This window comes from Sprattus sprattus (assembly GCF_963457725.1).
Source record: "Sprattus sprattus genome assembly, chromosome: 15".
Taxonomy (NCBI): Eukaryota; Metazoa; Chordata; class Actinopteri; order Clupeiformes; family Clupeidae; genus Sprattus; species Sprattus sprattus.
Window position 1 is genome coordinate 23,436,644 of NC_137913.1, and position 22,948 is coordinate 23,459,591.

Below are 22,948 nucleotides of genomic sequence, written 5' to 3' on the forward strand. Positions count from 1 at the left end.
GAGTGTGGGGATGGCTGAGAATGCGAAACTACACTCCTCACGCTCTCTACCTGGAGTAAACATGGTGATGCAGTCATGCAGTGATGCAGGTGCAGGAGCACACGTGCAGCTACTCACCTTTCAGCCATCTATTATGCAAGTGTAATACACCCCTCTCACTGGAAGCATCTGGTTCATGATGTTAAATGTGCTTCCTTGACTGCTGCATCTCATGGCTTCACCCGTCAGCAACAAAACACCATTGCTGATAAAACACATGCCTTCACTGCACTGTGACATGGGCTAAATGTAAGCATCGGTACTGTATAAATTATCAGAAACATTCCTTCAACCTTATACAAGACATGATTTACTATAGACGATAACCACATCAACGCAACTGGGCTTATACATAAAGACCCAGATGCGTGGGGTAAGACTCATCGAAACAGTGAATCATCCAGCTGGGCCAACTTGTCAGAGCAAGACTAACATCAGAGCCATAATCAGAAATGACAGCCTAGCCGAAAGTTGTTTCTACTTGTTCTGCTTGTGTAAGGACATGGTCAACAAGCAGTCAAGGACAGACACTTTTTCTGAATATCTAAAGCGAAATCTTTGCCGTTCCGTCAACGGCAAAACCTTTTGCCTTCTAAGGTTTTTTAGTGTTGCGCTACAGTGAAAAAAGACAAATAGCAATGCCATTCAGTAAGAAGAGCTATTTCGTCATATCTGCCATTGTTCTCCAGCGATCTCACTGACAAAACACAGGATATCCACAAGGATGTCAGCTTGATACTTCTATGTGTAAACAGAAGTAAACGTTTGCATCTTGCATTGTCCATGTCCCTTAGTTTAGAGAAAGTCCACAAACTTTGCCTACCCTTGGACAGTGTCTCCATGATTTGCAGCTGTGGAATGTTTTAAACAGATGTTGAGCAAAAATAATTGACCGAAAAATACTCTCACTATTTTGTTTGGTGTAAAGCATATTTGAAGAACCGTCTTAAGGAGCAAATATTGTTTTTTTTATTCATCATGCTTTTTTCATTTTTTAAAATCCAATGCACTCAATGCAAATCTGATGCCAATCCTACTCTATATTGATTATAGCATATTTTTCCTGCCAGTTGTGTTTATATATAAAAAAAAAAAATTATAGATTCAATGTGTTTCTGATATGGTGCTGAATATTTAGTGCTTTATTTAAAAATATTTAATATTTATGGTGCTTTATATTATTTATTTGAATATATATAATTCAAGATGCATGAAGTCAAAAAATGAATTTGAGATATAATTTTTGATATTTGAAATTTTAATTTAAGTCCATGACAAAGTCATTGTGACATCTTTCCAGTTCAAAGGTATCTTCATCTGTCTATTTAGACTAATTACTTTAAATGAAAATGTCATCCCTAAGAGCTGATAGACCCAGGGTAAACATTTTACCCAAAATATGTCAGAATGGAGGGGGCAAAGAGCTTGCAAAGAGCTTTTTAGGTTTCCAATGGTATTTTTCTGAATTGTCGTGACGTAGAGAGCTATCACAAGAGCCGGAGGTATAAAAACAGTATATTCACCCACTGAGTTTAGACTTTTGTATCAAGCTGCTTCCTCTCTTTTCTCAAGGAAAGAACTTCTGAATCAGGTTAATGGTGACCATATGACCTTTCCCCATGACCATCATTTCTTTTTTATTGTGTAAAAAGCTTGCGGAAATGGGAACCCAGTGACGTCACAAAGCTAATTACCATGCTGAGAGCAGTGGGGTGGAGGGGGAAGAGCGTCAATCTCACTGCTCTAAGATTATGCTATTTACTGCAAGGTGCTTGACTTAAATAGCTTTCTTCACATGGTAGAATGATGTTGCACAACGGAAAGAGCTGCACTGTAACCTTTTGAAACGTTCCTCGGAATTGCTTTTAGCTGGTTCGTTGAATGTGTCTCTCATGTGCTTGTTTGCTCTCCATTTCTCCATAATGCACATCACTGATTCCATGCCATCAAGTATTCACCTTGTCAACATAACTAAGCAAGTCAAAAGCATAGGAGCCAGGGAGTGCAGGACAAACTTCCAACTTCCGTTTTCCATTCTCCCATTTACCAAGGTAAAACAGGAACTCAGTATCAGAGTTTTCACTACTGAGCCAAATGTGGGTGAGCTAGTGCTTGCTGCGTAGGATGACCATATTTGGGTTTGTGAAAAAGAGGGCACTTGGTAGTGTATAGCATACAGATGACCCTGCCCCTTCCCCAGCAACGAAGTTTTGACATATTTTTCACATGCAGAGAACCCCGCCCCCTCCCCCCGCGAAGAAATTTTGACTTTTACACATGCAGATGTCATGTGCTGTTGTAAACAATGCAACTAGTGCAAGCGACAAGGTGCTAAGTGTTGTCGAAGTATTGTACCAAATGCTCAAAATGATTGTCTTTGGAGGATCATTTTCACATCTGGCAACACTGAGAGGGCGGTCGACCAATGACAGTTCTCTCTACAGTCAGAGCTCGCGCAAGAAGGCGGAGCGTAAGGGAGATACCCTTTCCAAAACTGGTAAGGGCGTAAAAACTAGTTTGGGAAGGACCTGAGAAACACAGATATCCGAAGAGGCGAAATCCCGGACGTTTTTGGAATCCCTGCCAGACGCATTTTTTAGGTTTCAAAAAGAGAACATGTCCGGGTTAAAGAGGACATCTCACCCTATTGCTGCGTATCTATTGTAACTGTAGCTGCCAAATGTGGCTTGATCTCGCAACCTGGAGGCTACTGGCCTAGGGCTAATAAATCAATACGATGACATATTGCAAATTCTACTCTCGATACATTATTGTGACACCAAATATCGATACAAAAAATGTCAGTCTCAAAACATTTATCAAAAACTCACTTATTTCTTCAAGCCAACAATCCTGATTGCCTCTTCTTGATGGCTTGTGATAACTGTGGAGAACCCTCTGATCATTATAGGAAACGGTAATAAACATAGTGTTTGAAAAAAAGAGTAAAAATAACCCTAAGGTTCACTGCTGGCGTCACATACGAGAGCATCTGGAGCAAAGGAGGTACATCAACCTACAGCCAAAATCTTTACACAGGCACTCTCCCAACCTACCAGACCCCAGTAAAGGGGGTCCTGAGGTATTCAGGGGCCTGTGGTCCATGGTTTAGAATGGAGCCAGAAGTTGGTCTCATGTTATTAGGATATGTGTTGTCTCTTCTCTGCAGTCAGTACTATTCTGGAACTATTGATGACAGCAAGCACAGCACAAGTGTATGCATGCAAGGTAATACAGTATACCATGATGAGAAATCCTGATATCAATGTCATCCAACCACTAAGAACAGATGTGACCAATGTGTCAGTGTGTCGCTAGGACAATGAAAGCTAGTAGCATCTGAGCCCACAGACCTTGGGTGGAGGGTAGTTGAAGTGTTGAAAGACGGCCAGAGTGGGCTTCATGTGAAAGGAATCATCCGCCTGCTGCTCCACCAGCAGGAAGTAACATAGCTATAGTTCTCATGTTCTAATGTTCTCATGACATAACTGAAGCCTGCCGCTGCACTGGAAGCACACCTTGCAAGAAAATAGTCTGAGATCAAATTCTCCTGTTGTTATTCACCCTTTTTTGTCTGCAAAATGAATATGTATGTCTGTATCAGTCCTTGTCCTGGGGCCCACTTACACTTGTTCTATTTTATTCAGTCTATTCTAGCTCTTCACTGAGTTTCTTTCCGATTTTACCTATGAAGAGCATTATAGAACAGACTAACTTTAATCAGGTGAGCTTGGAGCAGGATGTCAAGATATTCAGTGCAAAACTTAGAACTCTTGACCAACACTACCCATATTCGCCTTGCCAACCAAAACAAATCCCTTTAAATGCCACATAACGCATTTCCGGCCCTTAAATCACAGCATATTGAGTTTAGGGTCCCCTAAGCTGTGACGCCTTCAGACATCTTAGGGCTCTCTAAACCAGGCCTGCAAATTGCGGTAATCACCCCTTTGGTGTTACACTACTGGGACTGGAGAACCAATGACAAGCTGTGACTTAGTGACTCATGGCTGACAGTGAAGGGAGTGAGAGAACATGTAATAACACTCTCATGTTTGTGATGAATCCAACACGACCAGAAAGAGTGCAGAGCTTTTAGGCAGATATGCAGGCTTTTTTGTGCTGTCTTTGTTTTTTTTGTCTTTCCAAAGGCCACTGTTATTGTTGTTGTAATTCATGTGTTGCCTTTCCCATTAAGTAAAGGTACACTGTGTTACAAAAATATATCTAAAAAAAAAAAACACTTGATGGTTTGGTCAACATGATGGGACCTGAGAAAAAGATGGCATTTAGGGATAATTTTGGCAGGAGGTCTGTGAGACTTATTAGAATTCAGTGAGAAAACAACCCAGCCCTTAGCGCTCAAAGGCTGTCATCAAGAAAATGTATGCTCTCTGTTCAAGGAATGAGACTGTCTTCTTCAGCCACGGAAAAAAGAACATGTTTACATTTAAATCTTTAGAAAAAAAACCTCGCCAAGCTTTGTGCAGATAAGGCACAAAAACTTTATTATTTAAAACTCAGATTCTTTCCTCTTGTTCTGTGCCTTGTACATTCTGTCTCAAGAGGGGTTGATGCCTGAGTGTATGAGTAAGCCTTTGTAAGAAACCCCAAGACTGCTATTCAAAATATGCCTATTATGTAACTGTTAAGTCATTTTATGTATATTGTTTAAATGGACCTCCATCTAGTTTAATATGTTAGAGAGGGACCAGCATGTTCTAATCAGTCTTTTGTTCTCTGGGCAATTCCACTCTGCACAATAACATCCTTGTTCTCTCTCTCTCTCACCTATCACCTTCCTCTGTCCTCTAGGCAACCCACTGTAGTTCACTTCATTACCAAATTAGTGTTCATCTGAGTCAGGAGCTTGGTACTAATTGCGGCAACCTAAATCAAATAACCAGTGATTTGTCCTTCCTCTGTCCTGTGTCATATTAAAGCCACACATGAAGAAGATTAGGAAGGTTGTATATTAAAACTAAAACCACCTTCACATTACTGATTTGGAAAATAATGATGTGAAAAGATGGGTTCAAATATGAGTCCTGATACATTTTCATTTTGTCTTTGAAACTGTTCTGTGAAGTTACTGGAGAGTGAAAGACAATCAAATAATCATGTAATTGAATGTTGAACTTTATTTATTAAATAAATAAATACTGAATTATTTACACAATAATTTATTTTCCAGTGGAGGCAACTCAGACATTGACTTTTTTCTCATGCCTCTGAAATCCCATTTTGTACAGTGTGCTCACCCACTGTTGAAACCATTCTTAAACACTTTTCTGCCATCTTTGCTTTACATGTAGAAACCCCACTCTGGTCAACAGAGTTGCTCTACAAATAACAGTCCACAAGCCCAGCTTTGCGCTCCATATTTACAGACGTCTCATGGCTTACACCAGTCCATCTGGGTCCAGCCCACTATGGTTCTTCACACACACACACACACACACACACACACAAAAAACAAACAAAAATCCTTTAACAGTCGTCCACATCCTTTCAATCACTTTCCCCATCTTCGGTCTGTCAACATACAGTGCGGTACAGCCCTTTCCTGTTGGCTCAGTGTGAAGGGGGTATTTGGTCAGAGAATACTACTCCAGTGTAGTTCAGGTAGTTCATCCTGCGCAAGACCTCCACAGTCTTGAAAACCCAAAATGGCACCATACTGAGGGGTCCGCGCTGCACTTCGCCCCCGATGGTGTGTTAATGTGTGTGTGTGTGTTTCAGTTGCTCCTCTGCATGAGCATGTTAAGGGCATACTCCATGCGTTCCCTCAGGTCGGACGAGCAGCCAGAGCTCAGGAGGGCGCTCAGCTTGAGGGTGGTAGAGATGCGGTCCTCGTTGATGTAGGTCAGCATGTACCCCTGCTCTTCGGCCCACACGATCAGCTTGGTGTGATCATGATAGAAGTTCACCTGTGGGACAGAAGACAATGGGTCATTCCATGGCTGGAGAGCGCAACCAGTATAAATCAACTGTATGTTATTGCAGGCCGTGTTTTCTCTGGATGATGGTTGGCAGTGTGTTTACCTGAAAGGTGCCATCGTTGAAGAGCATCATTAATGCCCTGTCTGACTTGAGCCACTGCAGAAGGTACATTTTAGGTATTTGGTCCTCTGTGGCACTGGACACATCTCCACCCTTGAAAAGGAAGCAAGGAGAAAGGGTCAGAAACGAGGAAGAAAAACACTCCTTCGTCAGGAAGGCTGACTTCCTGGCTAGATGAGGGTGTGGAGAGCCAAAGCAAACACTCACATCCATCAGGTTCTCCTCCATGTAGTGTGCAAAGTACTTGAGGATGGTGATTTGTCCCACAAAGCATTCAGGCACTTCAGAGACTGAGAACACTGAACAATGGCCCAACTGAGCATAGTGGTGCACAGTCCTATAGAAAACAATAATCAGAGAGATATAAGTTATACCGCTGTAAGATATTAGAATTCCGCCCTGTTTAAAAGGCTAACATTATCTCTAGTCAGTCTGCAGTGTGGTGTGCTTTTACAGTGAGTCTGGCTGACAAATGGAGGTTATCAGGAAATTGCTTGGAAACTAAAAATGGAGTGCAAACTAGTATCCTTTCAATCTCCCTGCAGGCCTATGCCACCGATTTGCACATAACATGATATATGATGCCACATGTATAACAACAAACAAAAATAAGTCAACTGATGCAAAACGTACCTCTTGTCAGCAAGAAGACTCATGTGTGTCCCATTGTTGAACAAGACGCCCACAATGTTGTCTGACAGCTGGTAACCAAATCCGTACTTGTTGGAATAGTCCACCCACTTGGTCACCCAGCGAACAGTGCTGGTGTTTGTTCCTTTTGGAATGCTATCAGCTGGAGACAAACACAGAATGTCAATATAAGAAAGAGCCCCTCAAAGGCACACAGAACATCAGTGTTGGCTCAAGATAAAGTGCCAAGCTTCAAGGAAACAGACAGCAGGTCTTAAAAAAGGGAAACAACCCCTTACCTTTAGGCATGTGCTCAAGACATCCCCGTAAGACGCTGGCGATGGCCTCTGCTACGGTACCAGTGGTGCTGTCCTCCAAGCCTGGAAGAGATGATTACAACTGTGAGACACAGATCCCCACAGTGCTCTTAATGACAGGCTGCTCTGGCTGAGAGGAGACATTTCCTCTGCTGCCTTATACACTTGAGCATACTCACATTCACTGCTAGTGCTGCAGCTCCCCAGGCTGCCTCGCACGATCATGCGAATGGTGTCTCTCCTCTGAGGACGGCCATCTGTGGTCACAAGCGCTTGCTTTCCAGCTGTGGAGCCCCCATCCTGCATTTTAGTTTGTTTTTGAAAGGATGAAAGAGAAAGAGGTCTCTTTAGATATATGGTGTCTTTCTTTGTATTGTTAGCTTTAAAGAAAACCAATTTATTTTTATCTTTTTAATCGAGAAAGCCTTGCATCACACAGCATACCTCAGTGAACTGGGTGACCGGCTGTTGGCTGACAACAGTCCTTTGAAAGTCTTGTTGCAGTTTGTAGATGTCTTCCTCCTCCTTTGTCAGCTTATCTGTTTCAATGGAAAGGAATAAAAAAAATAAAAAACCATATAAACCTTTGAATGCTTGCACAATGCTAAAGCCTTAGAATGGAAAGGACAAACAACCTCTTAAAAACTTTAAACCATGTTGGTAAATGTTCAAGAAATGCAACCACTCACTCAAGTTCTCAAGGTATTTGGCCTTGTCCTTCTTCCCGCCAAATAGCGCAGCTGCAGCCTTCTTGAAGAAGCTCTTGGCTGGGCTGGACACATGGAAGTCTGGGGCACTGTGGCATGAGCTGGGAGGGAGGTGCTCTGGCATGAAACCCTGCAGTTGAGTGGTAAGGGTGGGTGGTGAGGGACAGATAAGAACATTAAATGGCTATCAAGGGACAGCATAACCCATAGAACAACAGTATGTACATTCCCTTTACATTAAGGAAACACTCATAACTGACACCCCACCTGTGTGAAGAAGTCGTGACGCAGGATATCCTCTAGGTGGGGCCTGTTTTCTGGGGCCTTGGACAACATGCTGGCGATAAGCTGTTTGGCTGGAAGGGACAGTGACGAGGGCATGGTGTACCGCGCCTCCCGGATACACCTGTAGGTCTCCTTGAGGTTAGTGGTCTCAAAGGGTGGTCTGCCTAAAAGCATGGTGTACCTGCAGGACATGTAAGCACAGGTCAGGCAAAAGCTAGTCAACTCTCAGGTAAAAGTGCAATTTTCCATTCCAGTATCTAGCAGGGCAGGCATGGAAACACAATAATTTTGGTCACGGTCATTGACAAAAGAGAGACACTCACATAACACAGCCAAGGGCCCAGACATCAGATTCACATCCGTGACCTTGCTTGTTCAGTACTTCAGGAGACAGGTAGTTGGGTGTTCCACAGATTGTTTTTCGCCTGTTGCACACCGGCTCCAGTTTGGATGCCAAGCCAAAGTCCCCCAACTTCACCTCCATGGAGTCATTGATAAACAGGTTACCTTAAAATGAAAGGTCACAGCAGGTTAGAATACCACCTAAAAGCTTTTAAGGTCAAAGCACATGCTTACATTTTATGTTATAAACAGGACAAATTAAATTCCTTATGCTATTGACTCTTCAGCCCTCTAAACGAACATTTTATACTGATGTGGTTTCTGGTGATGCGAAGCATACCTAATTTCAGGTCTCTGTGCAGAATCTCCTGGTCGTGGAGATACTTTAAAGCAGATACAATCTGTCTGAGGTAATACCGCACCTCCGGCTCTGTGATCACCTTACGGGCCTTGAGAATGTGTGCTAACGACTATTGGATAAAGAGAAAGGGGTAAAAATTAGCACCAAAATCAAATCATCACAGACCAGATACAGAAAGTGCAGTATTCAACTACAACAATGGGCTTAAGATTCAGAACTCACTCTTCTACTGCAGTATTCCAATAGAATATATATGTTGTCTTTGTCTTCGAAATGATGATAGAAATGAACAATGTTTTTATGGTGAAGTCCTCTGTGGAGTTCAATTTCTTTGTCAATCTATGGGGGAACAGAGAATACCAGATGAAAACAGGTTGGTGCAACTGCAAAAAAGCCTATATGCAACCGGTCGGCAAACCCAACACTGCACCAAGTAGCCCACAGACGCATCCTCACCTTCTCCCGTTGATGGGGTTTGGACACGCGCGCGTGGGGAACGATTTTTGCTGCATACACCTTGCTGGTGGAGAGGTCGGTCATTTCGTAGCATTTTGCAAAACCTCCCTATACCAAAAGCAAGACACATGGCATCAGCGTTAGACCGTTGAATCGACATCGGGCAATAATACTCGGAATAATAATCTTAAAATGTAAATATACCTTTCCCAAAACTTTTCCACGGCAATAACACTTCCCAGTAGCGGGGTCTGTAATGATCCTGGACAGCTCTGATGGCATTTGTCCCTGATCTTGTCCTTTCTTCCATCGCATGTCACTGACTGTGCTTTGGTCACACACTGTCTGTCTGCTGGCTGTCTGCACATAGTTGGTATTCTTCAGTATATCCATATCGTAGCTCTAGTCCCAGTGTTGGCACTCTGAGCGCACACCGGCTTCTCCACTCAATATAAGTGAGGAGACCGCCCTCTGGGTTTCCTACGTCAGAGTTGGGGGGAGCTAGAGTGCGTTCATTAACAAGACTCGGAAGTGGGCTATTTTACATGACGTTGAAAATCAGCTTGTATTTATGTAGACTTCAAAATCGTGTGCTGTTATGGATTAATGTCTGCAAAATTGTGGTTTGTTCGTGAAAGCATCGCCGACACAAAATGTTATGGATATAAGTAACGGACAAGAGAGATCTTAAATGATGCTGCCACGCTCTTGAATTTCACCTCCATTCCTTTATATATTCAGCAGCATTTACGACATTACGATTAGTATGAATAAGAAAAATAAGTAGGCCTTTATGGTATGAAAATAATAATAAGAAAAATAAGTATATAGTTTGCGGATTCTTTCGCTTTTTTTGTTTGGTTTAATGGGCAATGTTTTCCCTGAAAGCAACAGGCTGTAGCGTCATCTGGTGGTACCTCAAATTCAAAGTGGATTGCCGCAATGTTTGGGTGACAACAAGATGAACGGCAACAACAGCTCAACCAACCACAGTCCTTATATTATTATCAGCCTGATGATGATTTCCAACGATATGTTTCATACTGTTGTTGTATCTGTTATATAGGGGCAGTGATAGCCTATGCTTGAATAATTATAATGCATTGAAATACTCTTCAATTACTCATGCTGATGACCTGCAATTTGATACAACTCGTGAAGAGGTCAGAAAAAGGAAGAAAACTTGTCTTGACATGTCCTGACATGTCTGGCAAGGCTGTGACATCACATACCCTGAGCGTTAGCCATCTCCTCGACGTGATGAAATGGGAAACTTACAATATGGTGGTGTTCTAACAGTTAACACAGACTGGCAGGGGTTCATCTCCTCGGGAACGCCAAGTGGTGTCAGCATGGGATCTCCTGTTATGGTCTCCAATGTTACTGTCACGCTGACACGTGGCTAAGACAATGGCTCTGAGAACAAAAAGTCACCCCACAACATGGTGTCTAATCCCAAGAGGTCCCCCGTGCAGACATAGCAGCTGCAAGCCTGCACGTGGCAACTGGGCTAACTTGTCAGACTGTTACTACCTGCTGCAAAAAGTTATTACTTGTGTATGAATGATCAATAATGTATCTTGTCAATTTTAAATGTCCTTCTGTATGTTTGTGTGACCATGGTCTTTTATGGGACCACTGTTTACTCACACAAGGCAAAACACCATGGATTTAAAATAGAATTTATTTTCTCCAAAGTTGGTTCATTGTTTTGGTCAGGTATTGAGAAATAAAAACAAAGTTGCGTTAGCTGAGACCAAGTGAGAGCGTTTTCTGAAAAAGTTTCATTATAGAGACACTGATAATACTGTGGTTGGGTCTTTGGCAGTTGTGGACATGGACAGAGAGTTCTTGTTTCATGTGATAAAGTTCCACATATGGATGTGACAGTGTTCAATTTCATACAAATAAGAGCACATTTCCTGACACAACCCCACAGTGTAATTGTGCCAGGGAAAGCATTTGGTATCATTTGTGCTACAGGGATCTCATCTCATAGTACAAGATCAACCTCAGCTATCAAGGGGATAAAAGGGACTGATTAACACTGTGTCTCTGCCTTTGGCAGTGGCATGAGGGTTTGCAGGAGACAGCCACGCACAGCTCCCATGTCATATGCCCAGACCTGGTCTAGACCCTGTCCCTCTGACGCAGAGCAGGGCCAGTCTGGGAAGGGGAATCGGCAGGCGATGACCCGCGCGTCATCAGGCAGCTCCTTCAGCAGCTTCTCCCCAAGCACGTCCATCTGAGGACAAATAAAACACACAAATCTGCAATATTATCCTTATTCATCCAATATGAGCACACGGCTACTGAGAACCTGGGCATCAGGCGCTGACAAATAGGCACCTATGTGTTTCACACAATGACGCTGAAAGATCATAGAAAACATCACGTGTGTTCACTCCAGCTCCCTGTCTTTCAAGGCTTACCGCCTGAGTGGAATCATTGTGAGGGCTTTTCGTTTCAGGCTCCTGTGGTACTATATAATCATGATCAGCTTCAAGCATCAGTAATCAGAGTTGCGACATTAGCCCCGTTTACACTGTGGGCCGAACTTGGTGCTTGAACTTAGTTCCTGGCACAGGAAATGTTAACACTAAACTGGGCTAGGCCTAAACAGGGATTAATCAGGAACTCAATCCCTAGCAACAAGCCCAGCTCAATGGTCACAGTCAGAGCTCATTTATTGTGTATTACTAACAGTTTTGCTCCACTGTATTTATCTGTCCATGGAATGTTGTACAGTGATACTATAACTAATTAATGCCGTTGGTTACATGGCCTATAGTGTAAACGCATCAGGACCTCTAGCCCTGGTGCTTGTTCCTGGGCTGGAGACCCACGGTGGAAATGGGGCTAATGTTTATTTGGAGCTCATGTCTGTTATTGAAAGTCTTTGTGTCCTATAGTTCAGCACCAAACTAATGCCACACCAGACACCCATATGCATAACTTCATTTTGAATAGAAGGGAATCTGGAAAGGTGGATTCTATGAAATGATGTAAGAAGACAAATGTAGCAAAAGGGCCATTTGAAAATTCTGTTTCATGGGTGGGACTGCGATGATGTCCAACAGTCTGTGCTGTTTTCAAAGAGGCAGGGCACAACCTGGAATACGGAATGAAATCCCTATGACTCAATCCATCTCTTTCAGACGTGCACGTGAACGGATTTGTTGCTCTTCAAAGCCATATAAATTGCTCTGCGGGGGGCCTATGGTCTGGCGCACTGTTTATCTTGACCTGCGGCACAAGTTCCGTAGATCACTGACCCACTGCTGCTGTCCCGCGTGCACTCTTCACGTGCTGCATGCAGAAGGGCCAGGCATAACGATCGGGACACACACCAGAGCCAAACGACATGGCTGCTAAATGACTTATTACGCTTCCCTACCAGATACAGTTTAAAGCATCCCATTTGCGCTGTATGTGTATGAATACAGACTGTATACTATAAACATATACTGTATGTTATGTAATATATGTTATGTATATTTATGTTTATAAACACAAACACATATACACACTGTTTTATGCCTTTACGACATTCTAATGTGACTTACCACACCAGGGGCCAAGAACGCTGTCACATTGTTGTAATCTGACAGATCGGTCTGTGAAAAAAGAGAGTCACGAGAGAGACAGTCGATCAGACTGAAGCCCAAGCAAGTTAGGCTTGCCATTCTCTTGAATGAACCAGTCTCTTGAGAGCATTGTTTTCTCAGAGTACCTTCCAGAAGTCTCCGGAGACAAAGCTGGCACTGCTGGGGGACAGTCCTCTCCACCAAGCCCGGACTTGAGCGCTCGTTGTCAGGATGGAGTTTATTTCATAGCCAGTGCAGCGCAGACCAGCATGGGAGGCAGCAAACACCTGGGTGAGGAAGTGCATTCATACCCATTACGTGGGTCCTCGTCTTTCTCACGGCATTGCTCGAGGGACGAAGACAAGCTTGTTTGCCACTATTTCTGTTCAATAGATTCTGGAGAAGGACATATTCTGTGAACACTGACCAAAATAAACCTCTGGACTGATACTGTACAATAATCCAGTGGTGGTGAACAGAATAAATGGAGAGAGTGGACACAATGAACAGGAATGTTCAATATAGGCATGATGAATGGGCTTTTTTCTTTGGAATATTTGGAACCACTGGGTTTGGTAATGTAAAAATATAATTATTAAACAATTTTTTAATAATCTGTTTTTATTTCTCAGTTATTTTTTAGGATTGCTTCATTCTGTGATGATTGTCAGAACAATGCTGCTAAACAATACACTCTAGTCTAAGGCATGTATGTCTCAGCTAAAATAGCTGACATCCTACTTATTGTTTTGACATACAGTAGATGTATAATGTACTTTCATAGACTGTAGCCTGACACAGAAGGCTAATGCTTAATATATATCAGTTGTTGATATGTATCCTACACATTAACATGGCCGCCAGCCACTCTTAGACATACTGTTCTCAGACAGTAAAGAGTTAAGTGAGATTGAGTGCTTCATGCTGGTAAACTCCTCACATCCTCTCGCCATGACTCACCAGTCTGCCATCGCCTGAGCCCAGGTCCACCAGACAGCCCCTGCGTCCACGCAGCAGTTTCATTACATTCTGGGTCTGTGTTTTACCCGAAGGCAAGAAGGGTACCTGCATGGCATTGACAATACTCCGTTATAATAGCCATTTACTATAATACCATTAACTGAAAGCTTAAGTCTTTGTTGACAAGAGCAACATAGATAGGCCAGATAAAAGGAGACACCTGTCTCGCTGTGGTACATTGTGGAGTACTGTAGAGCACATAGCGTCCAGCTAATGTCAACGTTAGTGATTCAAATAGGCTATGAGTAGTGTCTCCTTGTAGCCCTAACTGCATATAACCTCACTGGCTTCATACAAACTCAGGTCTAGCTTTAGACCTGCACAGGTGTTTTCCAAAACCTGGTCATTGTGGAGGATGTAAAAAGATAATACAAACATCAGTAAGTTAAGGTGGCAAGCGCATCCATCTTCATGAATAAGGCTACCTTGAGGTTTACGGGTACTTTACGAAACCCAGGAAGTGCAAATACAGTCCAAAGTCTGTAGACACCAAGAAGCAGAGCTCCAGTTGAAGCTGTGAATATAGGACTCAACGGTTGCTGGAGTAACCGGAGTCTTTTGTCCTGAAGAATGACATCGATGTCATCCATGTTGGAAAGTCCCTAAAAGAAGAGTGATACAGTTTGTGGTGTGGTATAGACCCTTCTCCAAACAAGCAACAATTAGGCTTCAGTAATCCACTAAAATTATCAATTGAAAAGAAAAAAACATTTTCAGATATTGAGAAGAGATTCTCAATATCTAAAATGATAGAAAGAATATAGAATAGAAAATGAAAGAATTCATTTTGACATTTGTTCCTCCACAAACAACTGCTCACTAATACAAGATAAACAAGTGTAGTACCAATTCCACCCATAGGTGGGAACCAGAGGACTTCATTCCAAGTACTTTCTAGAAAGAAATCTGTGGGAAAGACTTTGTAACAATATCTTAAAAAGTGCTCTGTTTGCAGGTGACGAAAGCATCGTGGGAGCTGTTGGGAATGTTCCATGCACGAACTGATTAAAAGTTAGACCAACATGTGTAAAGACCGTCAAAGGAACAACATATGATGCACCATCTAATTCTTCCAATCAAGTTGCGTTTTGTTTTGAATTTTATAACGACACTTTATTAATTGGATTAATGTATTAATAAATACTTCTATGATAAGACTACGTGACCAACCTACCAGCAGCAATGTTTCCCCTCATGCCAGTAGAACCAACATGGTAGTTCGAGGGTCGTATTACACACCGATAAGGTCTGTCCCTCCCACGGTCTGGCTCTCCGATTCTCCATGTAAGTGGTCAACAAGTGTCTGCTCTATAATTTTATAGGGCAAACGACAGCGACTCTGTTCAACGATCACCGGAAGCTCTTTCCCTCTAGTGGACAAACAAAGCTGCTGCACATAGTTGGCCAAACAATCACCTCTTCAGATGAATCGAATTTGGCCTCTGTTTCGCACCATGACAGGTTAGTCGACGTAAACCATTTTAAGATTTATTTTAGACCAGTGTTTTCTCGAGATATCGAACTATTTAGGGCATTATCTTGAGATAATTAAACGTAGTCCCTAGATAACGCCATAATTAATTCGATATAACGATACCGAAACGCAGAAGACAGTAAGCAAGCTATATCAGCTGGCCAGTCAACGTGAGCCGATGTTATGGTGAACAGAATCAGCTTGGCAACGAAGCCTTGAAAGACTGGGTTTCTGACGAATGTGTTATGTAGTGAAATAAAACAAACCTTGTTAAATCTTTTATTGTTTTCATCCTAAGACTAAAAGCATGCTATGTTTTACAGGGTCGAAGTGAAGCTTAAACAAAGCCTTGCAAGGTTGTGTGATACCCATTTAAAAATATATTTTATATGCAAGCACACGATGCACCAATGCACTGTACACTGCATGGATAGAGGGTTCTAATCAGAGTCAGCAGGCTTTTAAATCAGCTTTGACTGGATGGACATTACACAAAAGGACACTACATATCATATGGCAATTGCATGTAGATTTGAAAGGTAGGTAGAGTTTACAGGTAACAGGCCTACAGTTAATCTGTGCAGCACTGCCAGTTTGTATGTCTTTTTGAATGTGTTTTCCAAAATGAATGGAAAGGAATCTACATAGTTCTTCATTTTCAAATAAATGATCTACTATTAAACATACATATTCTGATTAGCAAGTTATGATGTTATGAATGACAAACCCGTATTCATTAGGTTGTTCAATAATCTTGTATGGTGCTATCCTGTGGATGCTCACCTTATTAAACACATGCATTGCAAATATTCATGTTCATGTTCATACTCATTGCACGTTGAAGGGGAAGTCTAGCTTGACCAAGGGCCATATATGGTCATACCAGGTATGGCCATATAGATGCTAATAACCTTTGGCTTCAACCATCTTGTCATGGCTGCTGACAAAAGCCAACAATCAGAATCTTATAGCTCTGGCTCCAAGTCACACAAAAGCCAGGAACCATGTGTGATGGCTCTCAAGAGTCTCAACATAGACAAAAGGTCAGGCGCCAAGCCTGATGGCTGTGGCCTTGATGTTGTGCAACTTAAGAGTGCGGGTCAAATGGAGGTGTGTTCTATTATGTGAAGTTATGAAATGATGTTACAAAACACCTACATCTAACAACGTTGTCTTTTTTAATGCCCGAGGGGCTTACTTTTACTTAAATCAGCAACTGTATGTGGTAGGCATATTCTGCAAGCATGTATTTAAAGTACGATTACATATATTTGACCTTTAGGGCTACATTGCGATATTATATACGACATCATTATACTTACTCTACTGTATGGAGGGGCATAATATGATCGCCGCATAAAGTGAGAGAATGTAAAGGAATTTAGTAAAACTAGGAAATAAAAAAATATTTAAAAATATATACAAAGACAGAATAGTATGTATATTTCAATTTAGGCCTACGTGTAGTTTAACCCTGTGAAGACTGACACAGAACATATACACAAAATACAAAAAGTCACTTCAGGAAAAGTTTATTGCAAAAATCGCTTCATGCTCACATGTCGAACACAATAATAAAATAATACCCCACTATTCATGGGAATGTGCAAGGAATGACATCTTTGGTTTTGTATACAATGTCCATCAGTCAGACACTATGCCCTCCAGAAACTAATGTCTTGGTGGGTGAATTGCACCAAGCAGGATTACTCTGTTAGCCAGGTAACTTCTGAAATACCATGCAACAGCACTCTGAACTTTTGTTAATACATAGCAATAATCAACACATATTTCTCTATTCAAGTTTTGTTTTACCAATTCAGATCCAAAACATTGAAAACTAGAGTCAAACATTTTCCACATGTGGGCTGACAATCCAGTTTCCTAGAAAACCCCTGAGACCTAAACCTCTCCTAAACAAAGCAAACCGTTTTTAGTTTTTTACTTGTCAGAGCAGAATCTCTTGTTTATCCGACACATGCGCAGTCTCTCAAAGTTTCATAAGGCGGTTACGTTTTGCTCTGAAGACGTTTCACTCTTTTTTCATGGGCCAAAAAGGCAAGCAAGCATATCACAGCATGTTCTGCATTGTTTTCTCCCTAGATTACTTTTCACTAAAGATATGAAACCCTGCTATACTCTGCAAGGATAGGTTTGGTGAAATTGTCCCCAAACAGAGGACCGCCCTGAGAGAGAAGGGAAGGAGGGAAAAGGAAATCCTCCAGCTGGTGCAAACGCGTCGGCAACTCCGCAAGAACTGGAGGAAGGCAATCCACACAGAGAAAGAGGGTCTCAAAGTCCTGTGGGAGGAGGTCAGGAAAAGGCTAGCCGGGCTTCGCAGAGCTGAACGCATTCGCAAGCGTAGCAAACGGAAGCAAAAAGAGCGAACCAGCTTCTTCAAGGATCCCTTCAGGCACGTCAAACAATTGCTGGAGGAAATTTAGAGCGGCAAGCTAGAAACCACCAGGGAGCAATTGGAACAGCATGTTAAAGAGCAGTACAGTGATCCGCAAAGGAGCATCCCCTTAGGAACACCAGGATACCTGCCTCGGCCTGCACAGCTGACTGCTATGTTCAACACCATGCCCCCTAAGCTCAGTGAAGTCAGGCAAGTCGTGAAGAAGGCAAGGTCCTCTTCAGCACCAGGCCCCAATGGAGTCCCCTACAAGCTCTATAAGAACTGCCCCAAGGTATTAGATCTGCTACGGTACCTAATGAGAACTGCCTGGAAAAAGCAATTCATTCCATCCGAGTGGCAAAGAGCTGTAGCAGTCTTCATTCCGAAGGAAACAAACTCCAAAGATATTGGCCAATTCCGAAACATCGCCCTGCTAAATGTAGAAGGAAAGATCTACTTTTCAGTACTAGCCCAAAGGATGACCAACTACCTGCTAGAGAACGGCTATGTCGACACCAGCTGCCAGAAGGCAGGGGTCCCAGGTTTCCCAGGATGTGTAGAGCACTCCACGATGATCTGGGACCAGATCCAGAAGGCCAAGCGGGAGAAGACCGACCTGCATGTCATCTGGCTCGACCTTGCCAACGCATATGGATCAGTTCAACATCAGCTGATCAACTACGCCATGGAATTCTTCCACATGCCCACCTGCGTTAGGAACGTGGTAGCACAGTATTTCAGCGACCTGCAGATGTGCTTTTCCCTCTAGGATTACACCACCGGTTGGCAGAGGCTCGAAGTAGGAATCGCTATGGGGTACGCCATTTCGCCAATACTATTTGTAGCAGCCTTTGAGATAATCCTCATCGGCGCAAGACAAATGGTTGGAGGGATCAAACTACCAACTGGTCAGAGGCAACCCCCACTGAGGAGCTACATGGATGATGTCACCAGCCTCCTTCAGACAGCAGCATGCACATCGAGACTGCTGAAAAGGATGGATGAGTTGATGTCGTGGGCAAGAATGAAGATCTAGCCCTCCAAATCTCGTAGCCTGTCACTCAGAAGGGGAGTCAGAAACGACAGCACCATCTTTGTCGTTGGAGGAGAAAAAATCCCACTCCTATCAGAGCAACCCATCAAAAGCCTGGGTGGTGTCAGAGGTGACGAGAATGGAGGAAGATCGCTACAAGATCAAGGCGGTGTCACAGGGTCGACAAGGAAGCTGGACAACCTGGGAGGGAATTGCAAACCGGAACATCAGTTGGTCAGACGTGTGGAAGACTCCACAGGCAAGACTCAGCTTCCTCATCCGCTCAACCTACGACACGCTTCCCTGTCCTCGGAACCTCCACCAGTCGTTTGAGAATGAAGAATGCTGCTCACTCTGCAATGCCCCCAACGCAAGCCTCCAGCACATCTTAGCAGGCTGCAAGGCCGCGCTTTCACAGGGGCGCTACAGATGGCGCCATGATCAGGTCCTGAGAAAGCTAGCCGAAGTGCTGGAGGTGTGTCGACAGGGCAACATCGAACCACCACCAGCAGAGGACCACACCAGCTTTATCTCAGAAGGAGGAGTAAGAAGAAACATCAGGCCAAGAGAAATATCAAGGCCCTTCTCCCCCGACCAGGAGTGGAACATGAGGGTTGGCCTCGACAGGCAGCTCCGATTCCCCACGGAGATCACCACCACATCTCTCCGGCCAGACTTAGTTGTTTGGTCAACAAATGCAAGATCTGTGCACCTCATCGAGCTCACTGTACCACTGGAGGAGGGGATTGAGGCCGCCTTTGAGCGTAAGAAGGCCAAGTACTCAGAGCTGGCTGCTGAGTGCCGGGAGGCTGGCTGGAAGGCTACCATCTACCCAGTGGAGGTCGGATGCCGAGGGTTCTTGGGTTTGTCAACCACACGCCTCTTGAGGGATGCAGGAGTGACCGGAGGGAGGCTAAGGAGGGCAACAAAGGACCTGGCAGAAGAGGCTGAGAAAGGGAGTTTTTAGCTCTGGCTGAGGAGGAAGGATATGTGTTGGGGGAAGAACACCTAACCCCAGACAACAGAGGCATGGGAGAACAACTATCAGCGGCAGGGGGTCACAGGGAGACGTCCCTGTCACTGCTTCGCCACCAGGAGGCGTTCCAGAATTAAAGGAGTGAAACGTTGGTGAATGGTGGTTTCTGGCTAATGACCCTGCAGCTGGCACATGGGCCAGGAGGAGGAGGTGCAACAAGCAGCAATGCCCAGCAGGTGGTAACATCTTCCTGTACATTAACTGCACCTGCACTTTTTTACACTTTTTCAAGATGCCCTATTGAGATCTTGAAATACATTATCTTTCTTCACTTCATTGTTGTGTGCAAATCTTTCCATGCCCTTGAACCGTCGTTGACATATAAGACCCACAATAAGCACCAACAAAAAATCAGAAATTCAATACCAATAAAGAATTTCACTCAAAATCAGAAATACCCAGGAACCAAGGCCATGGCCTCTTACTCTCATTCTGTGCCTTTGGCCTCTTTCCTGCTTGCAGATAAAAGCACAGAGGTAGCATCTTTTATGGATGGGTAAGGACTAATCGCTGATTGAGGAGTCGTGCAAAGGAGTTTCACACAGGCGCTGCAGAGACTAACAGTTGTACACTACAGCATTGTGGTCCTTCTATGAGATCTGTGTGAACTGTTTTAAAGTAAAAAAGGATGTAAACAGTGTGTGAAACCAATGTAAAGGTGAATGGAAAAGACCTCTGCTGTGCTAAGAGGGTAACGATGAATGATGAGGATCAAGTGAATCCCAGTTTCATTAAGCGTGTCTTAGCAGTCGACAACTGCAATCAGTGCATTTGTCCAGACACTAACACAAACATTTTTAGGCTGTTAAACGTTTGTTTTGTCTGAAAACTGTGTTAAGGTATAGCTAAGAGTGGTAGACCAACTTTACGCAAGTATGTGCCACATCACTAATTCACTAATTTCTATTATTTGTAAATATAGCCTCATCATTAAAAGTAACAACCATGTTTTTACAGCTGTATTAGAATTGTTTGTGGTTGTGCTGTAGTTTTAATAAGTGCTGTGTCTTTTTAGGGCAGTTCAAATCGCAATGCTCTTCAGTGATGGTGCCCAAGAGAAAAACTCTGACATGGTTGATGAACGATTATTATTAAGAGAAAGAGAACAACTGCTGCCATGTCAGCTGGTTTAGAAGAATCTATACTATGCCCATATGTCTATTTCCTGTATCTGTCTTGTCTCTCTGTCTGTCTATCTGATCATGCATCCAGTTTGCCAGGCCAGCAACTATTATGGCACTCAGTGATACAACCCTCTAGGCCTTCTGCTTGTGGTTCTCATCTCTATCTGCAGGTGTGCCAGGAGGCTGGGCTCACTCACGTTATTGCGGAGGAGCTGCACTGGTGTGCAGGTCTCATCAGCTAAAAGGACTGCTTTCTGTGCTGTTCAAGTGCCGTTCTTACTTTGGATTTTGACACATACAAGACAGCACTTACCACATCTCAGTTCTAACAACACGTATGCGTTACTAATGACTGACTTGAACTCACCTCACACACACTCTTGCTTGTCTTTAATGTAGTTAATACAAATCCAAGCCTCTAGCCTCCCTCTTTTGTTGCGGCCGTGGCACGTGGTCGTAACACCCAGTCAAACTAATTTCCCTCCAGTCAACCATTAAACTGTGACATTTAGCAGCTAATGATTCTGCAACATCCATTCCATAGTTTCAATGCGGATGATTGCCTGGGTGCCTACCCTGGCAGCACTTACTGTACTGTCACACCAGATGGCCTGCTTATTACTGCTCAGCCAGTGCCATACCACAGCTCTCCAACGTGCTAAATTAGCCTCTCCTCTCCAAAAGATTTTGAGTTCTTTAAGATAAATGCCACAGGAAAATGTCACTCTCAAGCAGACCATCGAGAGGCTGGTGGGCATCATAAGTGACATGATGGCAGACAGTGTCATGGGTGATCCTGCACAGTACAAGACCACACTGAGTGACAAACTGACCAATGATCCTCTACACAGGAGTTCGGTAGTAGCTGTTTGTCTTCACTTTTCTGTTTTGCACAGAGGAGGTTAATCATATCTGTTAGTCTGACACATAAACTGGTGGAAGCATATAACTGGGATATTGAAGGTCCAGTCTTACAAATCAGTGGCTCTTCAGTAATCTAAAGCAAAGGTCTGTTGTATGGTCACAGCCACCCCACACTTCCTGTAGGCTTTTTGTTGTTGTTATTTGTTATAAGTGTTATAAGTGAGATTAAAGGAATGAAAATTCCTTTGCATTAGAAGTAGTAATCATGGAATATGTTGACTTCATAGGTGGAATATTTTTAAATATGTGTGATTTGGTGATCGGCACAATATTACAATTCATGACTGAGATGTTTTGATACGAATCAACTTCTTGTTTGTGTTTATATTTATAACATGTATACATTCATATAACATTTACATAATCTACATATAAGGTGCCTCATCAATTAACTTTTTTTTTTATACCATCTAGTTTCCATCATATAAGGTGTAGTTGTGGGCCCTTTGCATTGTGGGTACTTTTACCTTTCTTGTTTGTCTTTCAGTACCTGAAGCCATGCGTTAGAACTGAGCCTCTGACCATTCATCTCTTATTCCATCAGCTCACCAACATGGTCAATGGCAATTTAAAAATAGGATAATCAATACTTTGTATGATACAACGTACAATGACAAATACTACCAGACCTTGCTGAATTGATTTTTCTCTCACCCGTTCCAGCCATCAGTGTCTACTGAAACCCTGTGTGCTGAATGGCCCTCTGGTAGGATAACGGCAATCCAGAAGTCAATCGCCAATTGTCAACATTTTTGTCACTGTCATAGTGTCAACTTCACCCTTCATTTGTCATATAAAACATGTACATTGCATACTTTAAAAAGTATATGTTTGCACATGAATCACGCACTCACAACCTGTCTATTTTAGATACCTTGTGGCTGGAAAGAATCGGTCGTTGATTTGTGAAACCTGTGCCAGTCCAGGGCCATGTCAGAAGTGAATGAGTAGGCTGTGATTAAGGTTCTTCCTGTAAGCTTCTGCAGGACAGTAAATGGCACTTGTATGACTATTTGCCTTGTTTCTTTTCAGTCGATCGAATTGGCAAACAGATTCTGACACGCACTTTATTTCCCACTTTAATATTAGAATGTGATTTTAGAGAGGCTTAAATTTAAATGAGCGATAAGCATGTTTCCTCCCGTTATCATT

At 43.0% G+C, this 22,948-nt stretch overlaps 2 protein-coding genes across 2 annotated transcripts; both read right to left on the bottom strand.

Annotated features, from left to right (window-relative positions):
* Nucleotides 1-5,160: 5,160 nt before the first annotated feature.
* On the bottom strand, nucleotides 5,161-9,934 carry plk2b (polo-like kinase 2b). Its single transcript, XM_080853093.1, has 14 exons — nucleotides 9,405-9,934; nucleotides 9,201-9,308; nucleotides 8,967-9,083; nucleotides 8,724-8,853; nucleotides 8,365-8,548; nucleotides 8,024-8,222; nucleotides 7,739-7,886; nucleotides 7,494-7,588; nucleotides 7,229-7,349; nucleotides 7,032-7,112; nucleotides 6,736-6,895; nucleotides 6,310-6,439; nucleotides 6,085-6,195; nucleotides 5,161-5,969 (listed from the first exon to the last, which is right to left on the bottom strand). The coding sequence occupies exons 1-14, from the start codon at nucleotides 9,591-9,593 to the stop codon at nucleotides 5,778-5,780; spliced, it is 1,965 nt and encodes a 654-aa protein (XP_080709219.1). The 5' UTR covers nucleotides 9,594-9,934; the 3' UTR covers nucleotides 5,161-5,777.
* A 932-nt stretch (nucleotides 9,935-10,866) lies between these two features.
* Nucleotides 10,867-15,081, bottom strand: LOC308376661 (adenine nucleotide translocase lysine N-methyltransferase). Its single transcript, XM_080853094.1, has 6 exons — nucleotides 14,982-15,081; nucleotides 14,233-14,409; nucleotides 13,748-13,852; nucleotides 12,934-13,074; nucleotides 12,767-12,817; nucleotides 10,867-11,445 (listed from the first exon to the last, which is right to left on the bottom strand). The coding sequence occupies exons 2-6, from the start codon at nucleotides 14,395-14,397 to the stop codon at nucleotides 11,242-11,244; spliced, it is 666 nt and encodes a 221-aa protein (XP_080709220.1). The 5' UTR covers nucleotides 14,398-14,409; nucleotides 14,982-15,081; the 3' UTR covers nucleotides 10,867-11,241.
* Nucleotides 15,082-22,948: the final 7,867 nt, after the last annotated feature.

Coding starts and splice junctions, on each gene's coding strand:
- plk2b (XM_080853093.1), bottom strand. CDS start 9,593: ATGGATATACTGAAGAATACCAACTATGTGCAGACAGCCAGCAGACAG. Junction 6,440..6,735: donor AGTCTTCTTGCTGACAAGAG/GTACGTTTTGCA, acceptor TGTTTTCTATAG/GACTGTGCACCACTATGCTC. Junction 6,196..6,309: donor TGGAGGAGAACCTGATGGAT/GTGAGTGTTTGC, acceptor TTCCTTTTCAAG/GGTGGAGATGTGTCCAGTGC.
- LOC308376661 (XM_080853094.1), bottom strand. CDS start 14,397: ATGGATGACATCGATGTCATTCTTCAGGACAAAAGACTCCGGTTACTC. Junction 12,818..12,933: donor TCTCCGGAGACTTCTGGAAG/GTACTCTGAGAA, acceptor CTTTTTTCACAG/ACCGATCTGTCAGATTACAA. Junction 11,446..12,766: donor CGTTCTTGGCCCCTGGTGTG/GTAAGTCACATT, acceptor ATTTGTCCTCAG/ATGGACGTGCTTGGGGAGAA.